Source organism: Populus trichocarpa, chromosome 2 (genome assembly GCF_000002775.5).
Source record: "Populus trichocarpa isolate Nisqually-1 chromosome 2, P.trichocarpa_v4.1, whole genome shotgun sequence".
In the NCBI taxonomy this organism is placed as follows: Eukaryota; Viridiplantae; Streptophyta; class Magnoliopsida; order Malpighiales; family Salicaceae; genus Populus; species Populus trichocarpa.
In genome coordinates, this window is record NC_037286.2 from 8,573,955 (window position 1) to 8,585,670 (window position 11,716).

General features: G+C 31.4%; 1 protein-coding gene across 1 annotated transcript; it reads right to left on the bottom strand.

Annotated features, from left to right (window-relative positions):
* Positions 1-3,025: 3,025 nt before the first annotated feature.
* Positions 3,026-4,656, bottom strand: LOC7467240 (homeobox-leucine zipper protein HAT22). Its single transcript, XM_002302342.4, has 3 exons — positions 3,900-4,656; positions 3,694-3,773; positions 3,026-3,561 (listed from the first exon to the last, which is right to left on the bottom strand). Exons 1-3 carry the CDS (start codon positions 4,344-4,346, stop codon positions 3,279-3,281), a joined length of 810 nt encoding a protein of 269 aa, XP_002302378.1. The 5' UTR covers positions 4,347-4,656; the 3' UTR covers positions 3,026-3,278.
* Between the last annotated feature and the right edge of the window lie 7,060 nt (positions 4,657-11,716).

An 11,716-nucleotide genomic window follows, 5' to 3' on the forward strand; every position in this document is an offset into this window, starting at 1 on the left:
TGAATAATTGATTAATCATTTGGTCCTGGCAATCTCATCAATTCTCTCTATCTAAGGTAATTGATAGTTTTATACTTGGTGCTTGGTAGACCAAGATGGTTTATGACCAATACCTGCAAAAGATCCTATTTGGTGGAGGCAAAGACTTTTCGATATTTAAATAAGTATCTTTTTAGAAAAAAAAATACAATAATATTCTAGAGAGAGATGCTCCAAAAATATATATCCAGTAGAGAACGAAGATTGTGAACTTTTGTTTTAAAGGTTCTCAAAGTGTATTTATAGCCTATAAGTCTTGTTTTTGTGTGGAGAGGAGGAACTACAGTGTAATTTCATCTTTATGATATTTTAAGTTGTATTATGAGTTATATTCCACTCATTTTATCTAGCAAAAAGATGGAAACATGGCGAGCCATGAAGGACTTTAATACACCTAATGGTGTTGGCAGAGTGTAGATTTATTTAATTAAGTCTATTTATTGAGAAATAAATTCTCTAAGATTTTCAATAAAAATCTATAGAATTGATGGCGTTAGATTCAAGTATTATTCTTGAATTTGTGGGTATAGTGAATTCGGTCATGCCTGGTGACAAAAATCACTGAGCTCTACACTTTTAAGAAACACGCGTCATGCCCACCTTGTTGTCCTGACAGTGCATTAGGTTAAGCTACTAGTTTTGGCAGCACCTGCTGGACCTAAGATTTGTGTTTGGCAAGCGCTAGACCCAGGTTGCACTTGGGCCTAGCATACTGCCAACCCTAAACGTTGGGTTTGCCGCCATCTGCCAAACCCACATGCTGGGTCTAACAGATGCTGTCATACCCAAACACGGGGTCTGGTAGCGCAATCCCTAAAATGAGATTGGTAGCCTTAGTCCCCAACACGGGACTCACAAACGCCAGTCTCTAACACGAGTCTATAAGCGTTAGACCCATGTGTCGTCTGGGTCTAACAAGTGCTAGATCTAATAACAATCGGGTCTAGGCTAGTGCGAGACCCAACAACCATAAATAATTACAAATTATAAGATTAAAAGTTTTTAAATTTTTTTTTTAACACCAAAAAGAAATGTACAAACATTTTCAATGTGTTTTTAACATAAAAGGATCTTTATTGAAAATAAAAAAAATGATTCATATATTTAATTAAATAATTTGAGAATTGTATTTGCTAAAAATTTTTAAAAAATTGTTTACACTAACTAAAAACTATACCATAAAGTTGTGAGATAGATGCAAATTAGTGTATGTTTGGTGCTATGAAGCAATGTGCTTTTCAATTGAAAATGCATCAAAATAATTTTTCAAATTTATTTTTTTAGTTTTGACATTTTCATATCAAAACCATCGAAAAACACTAAAAACACATTAATTTGATGTTTTCTAAAGTCAAACATGCCCAAACATAGTTCCAAACGACTTGTAAAATACTTGAGCTCATAATATGGATTATGGACCTGATTGGATTTAATAATTTTATTTTTTGTAATTAATTTTTCATTGAATTAAATGCCAAAAAAAATAAACATGCATGAGAAAATTATTGAATAAAAGTTCTTTAAAAAATATTATGTAGGATTGCTAAAAAAATAAAACACTTACTAATATTAGAAAAAAATGTTATAATCTTATTCAAAAACCAAGTAAAAACAAAACGTTATACTATTAAAAAAAATATAACAAAATTTCTTTAATTAATTTATTTTAAGTAACTTCAATTAAAATTAAATGCCTACCAGGTAAGTCATCCTATACTTTTATTTAATTAATATTTAATTAATTTTTTAAAAAATAAAGTAAAAAAAAAATCTGACATTTGGGATTGAGTAGCCAGTGCGCCTAGCCAATAACAGAAAACCCACACAAATGAGCCTATAAAGCCAGGCTCATGCATGTAGATTTTTGTTTTGTTTTTTTATGTTTTAATCCAAGCAAAGTAACAAATGTCATGTCCTCTGCCGCGTTTCTTTAAATAATAAAAGTGAATGACGCGTTATTTGTCTGTTCAAAATCCTGCCACTATAATGGTAATAAAAAAATCAAGGTGCTGTTTTATGGCTTAATAATCTATTTTTATCTACAAATATCTAATAAACACCTTTAACACATCAAATATAAAATTTAATTGAAAATTTATTAAATGTTTTTTTTACATCAAATATAAAATCTATCAAAAGGTATATAAAAACTATATTAATTTAATATTTTTAAGATGAAATATAATTTTTAAAATAAACCGACTGAATATTTGCTTGGAATTATTTTTTTGGTTGAAATAGAGGTAACAGCCTAAAAGAATTATATTAAACATGGAAAATTAGACCCTATAAAATCATAATACAGCCCAATAAATTTCCATTTGATAAGATGGATTAATTTTATCTTTGCCTTCTTTCTCCCCCATATAAACTTACGACATGCCTTTTCTATCTCATAACGTATAGAGTTGGGAATGACCTTATACGGTCTGCTTTCCCCCCCATCCCACACGCTAAATCCAAACAAAATATGATTAACGAGCAGCTCAACCAGCGACAGTTTCCCTTCTTTGGAATTTGAACCTGGTCAGTATATGTCACCAAACAAAAATTAAAGAAAATCTGCAGTAGCCATGTGTATTTGGGTGATTCATTTTCTCAGGAATCCATATTTCCGAAGCACAAATAATTATATGAATCCTTTTAACTGACAAAAACAGCACGCAAAATTAAAAATATTGCATGGAAACATGATGGGTGTAGCTTCCTAAAAAGATTCTAGATTTACTTTATAGAGGTTATCAGTTTGAGTTTTACAAATTTTAGGGTCACTGGAGGCTTATACGATCATTAACTTCAGAAATCGTAAGATTAGTCGAGATACGCACAAGCTGACTCTGACATCTATGTTAATAAAAAAAAATGTCTAATGGAGGTGCAAAGGGAACAATATTGTTACAAAATAGAATTTAATACTGAGGATCGTGAAATGCACCCTTTATTAGCAAGGTAAACAATCCTTGCATACACTACCTTCTAGGAATAATAATGTTCAAATGTACCTCCATCTATTGATCTGATTATTTGAAGTACAATTATATTAATACAAATAACCCCAAAGAAGAAATGAAGTTACATCATAGAATTTTGTTAAGAATTTACAAGCATGATATACATTAAAAAAAAAAAAGGGCAACGAGAAACCCTACAAAATTATAAGTTCAATCAGACTAGTCTTTACACTGGACACAGAAGCCAGGTATCAACAAAAATGCTGGTGTTCTGACCTTACAGGTTGCCTAGCAAGCTGCGGATGAGTGGGTATCGGGATTGTAGAAATTAGGCTTCGGCCCAACTGTGAAAGTGCTAGTAGAAGAGCCTTGATCACTTCCGCTGCAAATCCTCTCACAAGAAGGGCACATACTGAGCGTCGCTGCAGGCAGCTGCATGTATACAGGTGAAGCAAGCTTCAATGATTTAAGCTCCTGCAGCTCTTTTTGCAGCCTCTTGTTCTCTAATGTTAGTGTTTCACAACATTTCTTCAGTAATTCACAATCTACCTCAGTTTGTTTCAGCTTACTCCTGCCAAAATTAAAGGCATTAATATATAACAAGCATCGGCCAAGCACTTGATACAAAATTACTTTTCGAGGACAAAGAACAGAAAAAAGAAAGGGAAATAAATTAAGAGACTTGTTTGATTAGACATGGAACCTGGCTCTTCTGTTCTGGAACCATACTTCTACTTGACGTGGCCTTAGATTGAGCTGTTCTGCTAAGACTTGCTTTTGCTTCTGATTAAATTCAAGAAATCAACAAATTAACCATAAAAAAACAGGTAAGTTAGAATAAAAATCTTACCGTCATATATAAACGCACAAGAGATAAATATTAAAGATAGTCGAAGATTGCAGACATACAGGATTCAGAGTGCTGTGATCTTTGAAGTTGTCTTCCAAAATGACTGATTGCTCTTTGGTAAGTCTAAGTTTCTTCCTGGGACTACCTTCTTCATCTTCATCACTAAGCCTTGAAGAGATTCTCTCTACATCTACTTCTTCACCAATACCAAATTCTCTCTCCTTCTTAATACTCGAGTTAGAAAATGATGATACTGCACTAAGAGATGACGCCTGTGGCTGCAAATCTGCATCGGTTTTTTTTGTAATCGATCGGTACACCTCTTCTGAAGGACCTAATGTCAGAGATGGGAGCAAGAGATCATATTTCAAGGTTAGTTTATCCTTCTTAATTGGTTGAAAAAGATGGTCTGATTGAGAACAATTCTCTTGCTCGGCATGGAAGCTGCCAAGCCCTAGACCAAGGCCTGTGTTGCAAAGATCATCAGTAGTTCCAAAACCCATCATGTAAAAGCTATTGATGCTGCCGTAGTAGCTTGAGCTAGCATTAAATATTGAAAATATATGAAGGTGTAATAAAGTATACTTGATATATAAATGTAATGTGATTAATTAAGGGGTTGGGGAAAGTATGAATGTGCTCTTTTTTGTCGAGGAAGAAGATGTGGGGCTGATTATTATTGAAGGAATAAAAGGAAATCAGCAGTAATATTCTAGCAGCGAATCTGGTTTGTGGGATTATGGAAAAGTTCACATGTCCCTTTGTCCTCATAGCTACGTTGACCATGGAAAAGTTTCACATTTCTTCCTTCCATTCCATCATTAGGACTGTATTAAATATGTATGTATGTATGCACATCTGTGCCCAGTCGCTGAACAATTTTCATATCAGAATCTCACTTACTCATTTCATGATATCGTAATTCGATGTTTTATATATATATATATAAAACTGTGGATCACGAGTGCTGTTTAAGCCCTCAGTTACGAGACTACTTGTTGATTATGATTGACAACAAATTTAGTGAATAGTGGTCGAGAAGGAGACAACATTTTAAAATTCGGATGGAGACCCATCATTTATGTTCTTCTAGTTCTATGAACAACTAAATGCAGACCCCCCAAATGTCCACTACTAAATGGCTTCCCTCGTAAGATAAGGATCTTTTACCTAGATTTGGCTTCTTAGTTAAGTACTATTAATTTTACTATTGGTCTGAATTCTTTAGGGCATCGACTAGGTTATTGACTGCGCTTTATTATTTTTTTCTATTTCCAAATAAATTTTTAAGAACTAATTTTAAAATCACATGTGCTTTCTCATGGGTATAGGGATTAAGAGCTCGTTTGTTTACGCGGTAATTTTTATTTTTAAAGCAAACCATACAAATTGTTTTTTATTTTTAACACCAAAAATAGAAGTGTACAAACATTTTCGAAGGGTTTTTAATATAAAAAGGATCAAATCCATCCTAAAGCACTAAAAATATTAATTTAATATTTTTTGGAAGTAAAACGTACTTTTCAAACACAGTTCCAAACGCAAAAATAAATGACCTGTAAAATATTTGATCTCGTAACATAAACTATTGACCTTGTTGGATTTAATAATTTTATTTCATGTGTTAATTCTTCATTTAATTAAATTCCAATAAAAATAAACATGCATGAGAGAATTATTGAATAATTTTTTTTACAAAATATATTATGTAGGATTGCAAAAACGCTTGCTAATATTAGAAAAAATGTTATAATCTTAGTAAAAAAACCAAGTAAAAACTAAACACTATATTATTAAAAAAAATTCACAAAATTTCTTTAACTAATTTATTTTAAATAACTTAAATTAAAATTAAAGAAAAAAGCTAGCACTCTAAGGCATAGTAATCCCTCTCTTCTAAAAGGGTTTATGAGATTTCTCACTAGTAATTCTTGTTGATTGTCGTTAGAGGCTACATATTTGGACGTCTTGTGGTTTGCGACAACATAACCTTAAAGCATATATTCAAAGCAACAAAGAACATTTGATCTTTAGGTAATTTTCACATAAACTCAAAACAACTCTTAATCTATCTAACAAGATCATTGAAACTACAAAAAAAAAAATATTAAATTTATTGTTTACGCTATATGTATGTGTTTTAGGAAACCCAACGGGTAATTTATTATACCAATCCGAGTTTCACAACTTAACCTGTCAAACCTGCAATCTGGATCATGGATTCCACATTGTTTAACAAATTTGTTTTTTAAATTATTTTTTTACTTAATGATATGATAAAAAAAACTCATAAAAATTAAGCACTAAGCAAATGTCGAGGCATTTGTTTGAGACTGCAATAACCTCTTATAAATCAAATCGAAATAAATTATGAAGATGAATTCAAAATCAATGAAATATTGAATGATAAAATTAAAAAAAAAACAAAAAAAGAATTCAATTAAAATAGGCACTCAAAAAATTGAGCATCAATACTAAATGTAAGGACATTTGTTTGAGACAACAATAATATCAAAAAAAGCAAACCGAGATAAATTATAAAGAATAATCCAGAATTAATGATATATTGAAAGATAAAATTGAAAAAAAAAACTAAAAATGATTCAATTAAAAGAAAAAAATTAGAAGATATAATTAAAAAAAACCCTAGTTCTTTTAGTTCTTTTAGTATACTAGGTAACTAGTTTACATATCTATTATGTACACCACGGATCAAATAAATGTTTTTGAATGTAACCAAAAAGTATCAAGGTCATAAAGATTATTTGACATTGTTATTAAACTCGATCGAGCGAGTGAACCTCAAAATCATTCAATCCTCCTCTTTGCCTAGCATAGGTTTAACATTAAGTTATGTTGGAATTTTCTTGACGTGACTCAGTTGACTTGGCCGGTTTAAAAACAACTCGATCATCTGGTAAAAATTTTTTGAGGATGAAGTTGAGAAAAAAATAGAAATTGATAGGAAAAAAACCTCTCGACCCTACTTTTTTTCTATCCCGGGTTTAAAATTAAATCGTGTGGGAGTTGTTTTGATGTGACCCATCGACCTGGTCAATCCAAAGACAACCCGGTTGACTGGTAAAAATATATGATGATAAAATTGATAGAAAAAACCTTCGTATCTAACTTTTTGCTTAACCGAGTTTAAAATTAAATCATGTTGGAGTTGTCCTAACGTAATCAAGTCAACTTGACAGATTAAAAAATAACCCGAATAATTGTTATCAAAAAATCTAATGATAAAATTGAGAAAATAAAATAAAATAAAATTGAAAAAAAAGAGAGATGAAATTAAAATAAGAAGGGGGGAGGGAATGGAAAAAAAGAGAGGGGATTTAATTAAGAAGATGACGTAACTTTAATGATTAGATGAACAATGAAGCTCCATGAAAAAATGCTAATTGTTTTTAGTAGAGAAGAGTAATTGATAATAAAAACCTTAACTCATAATTTTATCAATTGAAATTATATCAATAGTGTGTAATGTTTTTATTTATTTATCAAAATTGTTGTTTCTAACTTAAAATGATTTTTTTATTAAAATAATCCAATAAATATAATATATAACAACAACAATAATCAAGCCTCAATCTCAAACTAGCCGGGCCTGCTACAAGGATTCTTTCACTCATTTTGCCTGATCATATATACGTCTTTAATTATAATAATAAAAAAAATATTTTAAATAACATACCATATTTCAATTACTTTAGTTTATGAATTCAATGTTCTCAAGCCATCCGAAATGGAAAAAAAAAGGTGGTATTTAACATATATATAACCAAATTAACTAATATTTAGTTGAAGTTGAATTATACTCGCTCAGTTCACAGAAACGATTCGGAAGATATTTTCACTTTATTTTGTGGGTGTGAAATCCACTCAAGCAGCATTATTTTGTATCCATATTGCAAGTGGATGGACTAAATGCATGGAGTGGATTAGTGAGATGAGTTAGGTTGCCCTCACGAAGGAAACAGCCAAGAAGTACAAGAGCTAGCAAGGTGCTTTCCATATGCTCTAATGTGCCATTTTCTTTAACTATATAGTAGATGAATAATGGTAAAAGCTTGAGATTAAAAATGTTTTTTTTATATAGTTATTAATATGATAGTTATTGGAGAGCTTGTAAGATCGTTAATTTAAATATTTATAAAATTAGTTGAAATACATACAAGTTGACTCCGATATTCGTGTTGATTAAAAAAACAAACATGCTAATTGATGTGATGGGAGCAATTCCATCGCCATTATCACCTGCGTTTTGCTCTCGGAATGCTAGTTGCGTTCGGAATATATTTTTTGGCAATTGGGCGTATGACCTTCATTTGGATGATTGTTGACCTCAACATCCAATTATTGCAGACTTGTTTGGAAGGGACCACCACAAGCCATCATTTGAATTTCAAGAGAGGTATAATGTGCCCATGGAATGCAGTATGTTTGGCAGCACTGCCGTGCTTTAAAAAAAAATATATTTTTCTTATTTTTATTAATGCGGATACAATATGTATGGATACACAAGCTTAAAACTTGAGAAATTACAGAATCTCTTTCATGTCAAATCCAATGATGGGAGATGATACCCGAAATCGTACGAGCAATCCACCGACTAATCTCCGAAGTTCAATGCATCATTTCTGTAGGTCAAGAATTGTATATTGATTAGACATTTAAACCATTTGATAACCATATATCAACCAACGGCTATTTTTCTTGCTTTGTTTCGTTAAAAAAATACTTCATGAAGGCACGGGCATAATGAAAAGTAATTTACAAATGATTAATTCTTGAAAAAGTTGTTTAGCATGTATTAATTAGATAGAATTATCCAAATGATAAAACAAAAATGATAGAATTATTCAAGTAATTTTTTTGATATCAGCATAATAAAAAAATCAGTAAAATATCAGTTCATAAAATATATAGAAAAATAACAAATCTTGATGATTTTCAAGCCTTATTAGTGACTCACGAGGCTTGTGATTCACAAAAAAAAAATAACCAGTGTTATTTTTTTTCTTCCAAACTCTTAACTTCTTGTCATAAAAAAACCAATACAACGGATGCATAACAATTTAGAAACACAATTCACAACTAATCTCCCTAACACAATTCAAAAACAAAAACACATCACAATTCATAATTAAACACAATGAAAATTAAGATAACATTTTATTAAATTTAAATGAAATTCATGATTCATAACATTAAAGCATACATCTAACTACATCTAACTACACCTAACTTTCAAGCAAAAAACAAGACTACACTAAAAAAAGATGCGGGTTAGTATATTGGTTTCCTTGAATATAAGTAAAAAAATTCATTTTATCTCTCGTGGACGGGCCTCCACTACCTCAACTTGATGACGGGCTTGTAGCACTTGTGTAAGTGTTAGCACAAAAATCATCACAGGTTGTAAACATGTCTAAAACTCTCATGGAAGGACCTGCCTCCCTTATTGCATATCCCCGTTCATTATAAACACTCTTATCTTCCGCTAAAATCACTTCGTGATGCTCAACCTCCTCTAACCTCCTGAAGTATGGCATGACACAAATTAAGTGTATTGTTGGCCAGGGCATATACCATCTCATCGACGCCTTCACGTATAATAAATGCTACTCTCCGAGCCTCTCGTAATAAAAAAAATGAATTTAATGAATACAATAAAAAATAAGTAGCACTCATCATCTATAACAACATCAACAATGTTACTTGGCACTCGAGTGAACTCTCCATACTAAAGGAGTTTTCTCATATAGATCTATTATTCAAGTAGAGCTTTAAAATATTCATCTCATTAATGTTGACAAACCTAAACATTGAGTTTACACTTCACGATTTAACGAGTAGGACTAACCTTAGTTTGCATTATCCTCCAAATAAATTAAATTTCAAATATATATATATATATATATATATATATATATATATATTCCAGCCAAGTCAATCACATAGCATTCTAGACAACTTGTTAATAAACATATCTAGTGTAGTAGTCAGAAACTTGTTAATTTCTCTATTATAAACAATATCATTGTCAGTATTGATAATGATACCATTATAAAAACATAATATTCCAATACTACGAGACATTCCGTCAAACGACACAACAAAACTCAAGTCTAATTTATCAATATCACGGGATTGATCAAGGTATATAATTTATGATCAAAATCCTAACAATCATTAATCAAGTCGAATAATAGACTTGAAAATCATCAAGCTGTTTTATTTCTCTAAATGTATTTAACTGGGAAAAAAAACCCTCATTATACAAGCCTTCAATCGTAAGTTAGTTTTTTAGCCAACACGAGTACGTAGAAATTGACTTTGATATACCTATAGTATAAAGAATATAGGATATATAATAATTATTAGCAAGTCGAAAAAGATGACGTGAATATATAATTACGTTAGCAATAAACAATTATTCTCTTAAATCAAACATGAGTCCAAACGACAAAATAAAGCACAAGCGGAAGCTTATTAACGAAGGATTCCTTATGCTGGTTCTCCTGTCATCATCTCATTTCCCATTTTATACGTAGTTGATTAAAAAAGAAAGACTTACATGACTGGTGGCACACCATTACCAATGTCTTCTTGACTTTTCAAAGTGCTAGAAAATATTGTTTCGATCATATTTTTTTTATTTCTTTTTCAAAAATTTAAATTAACATCTTTTTAGTATTATTTTAATATATCAAAAATAAAAAAATTTATTTTAATATATATATATTTTTAAAAAGCAACAATATCGTAAGCAGGCTAAAAATTTGGCACGACGATGGACACAGGGGCCCCACAAATGATTTGGCACGATGGGACATTCGATTCTAAAGGATAAATGATGATGATTTTTGGGCAATGATGAAGGATGACTGGTGGTGTTGGAGATAAGGTTTCAGATATGTTCCCGGACTTTAAGGCTCCGTCTACCAGTGGGAGCGGGGGATTGTGCTCCTTGTTTGGCGTTTTGCACATTCCTTTTAGTGAACTACTACTCTTGTTCCGACCGTCCATCTCAGGTCATAAGCCACCCTTTTTTTCTACCTCAACTTGCTTATTGATTGTAATCTACGTTATCACTACTTATTCTTCAGGCATCATCATTTCCGTACAGTCTTTCACAGCAGTTTATACGAAGAGAATGATATTCCTGTCACAGATGTTACCGAACAAGGGATAGATCGGATACAGACCCAATTTGGTTTCCTTGAATATGAGAATTTATAAACTTGTTATTCTATAACCATGTCATTACTGCATGCTTATTTCTGGTTAGGGTTTTCCATGAGAATTAATAAAAGTAATTTCGGGAGCAGGACAACATAAGTCTAGTCAGAGTAGCATAATCATCCTTGATTTCAAGGAGATGAGCTTTGTCATGGCACCGACTTCTCCGAAAGCAAGCCTTAGCTTACCCCACTCAAGATTGTCTTCGATGTCTGCCTTTCGTGTGGGACTAAACTTTCAAATTAAGGGGAGCAATCATCATGTGTTCATGCTTGCCCTCTATATGCAAAGAATATAGAAACAGAGACAGTACCCATATTATTAATTAGCCTCCACTTCTCTCTCCGAGGTGGCGATCGATTTCTTCTTATCCTTCCTGGGAGTCATAGCCCATACGATATTAAGTCATACACATGCGTAAAGTAATGTAGATAACGTCTATAATTATATTTTAGATCGAGTCGTGTTTTTTTTTTATAAAAAAAATCTGATTATTTTTTAATTTATAGTTATAAAATATTTCGTCAGTTTAAATGCTAATGTTTGCCAAAGTATAAATTTAAAGAAAGAGTGTTTTAGAATGTGATAACATATTTTTTAAAGTATTTCTTGTTTAAAAAATATATTA

Excerpts from the sequence above, each read along its gene's own strand:
- LOC7467240 (XM_002302342.4), bottom strand. The coding sequence starts at position 4,346 with ATGATGGGTTTTGGAACTACTGATGATCTTTGCAACACAGGCCTTGGT. Across the intron at positions 3,774-3,899 it reads ATCACAGCACTCTGAATCCT|AAGCAAAAGCAAGTCTTAGC; the intron begins GTATGTCTGCAA and ends GAATTTAATCAG. Across the intron at positions 3,562-3,693 it reads TTCCAGAACAGAAGAGCCAG|GAGTAAGCTGAAACAAACTG; the intron begins GTTCCATGTCTA and ends TAATTTTGGCAG.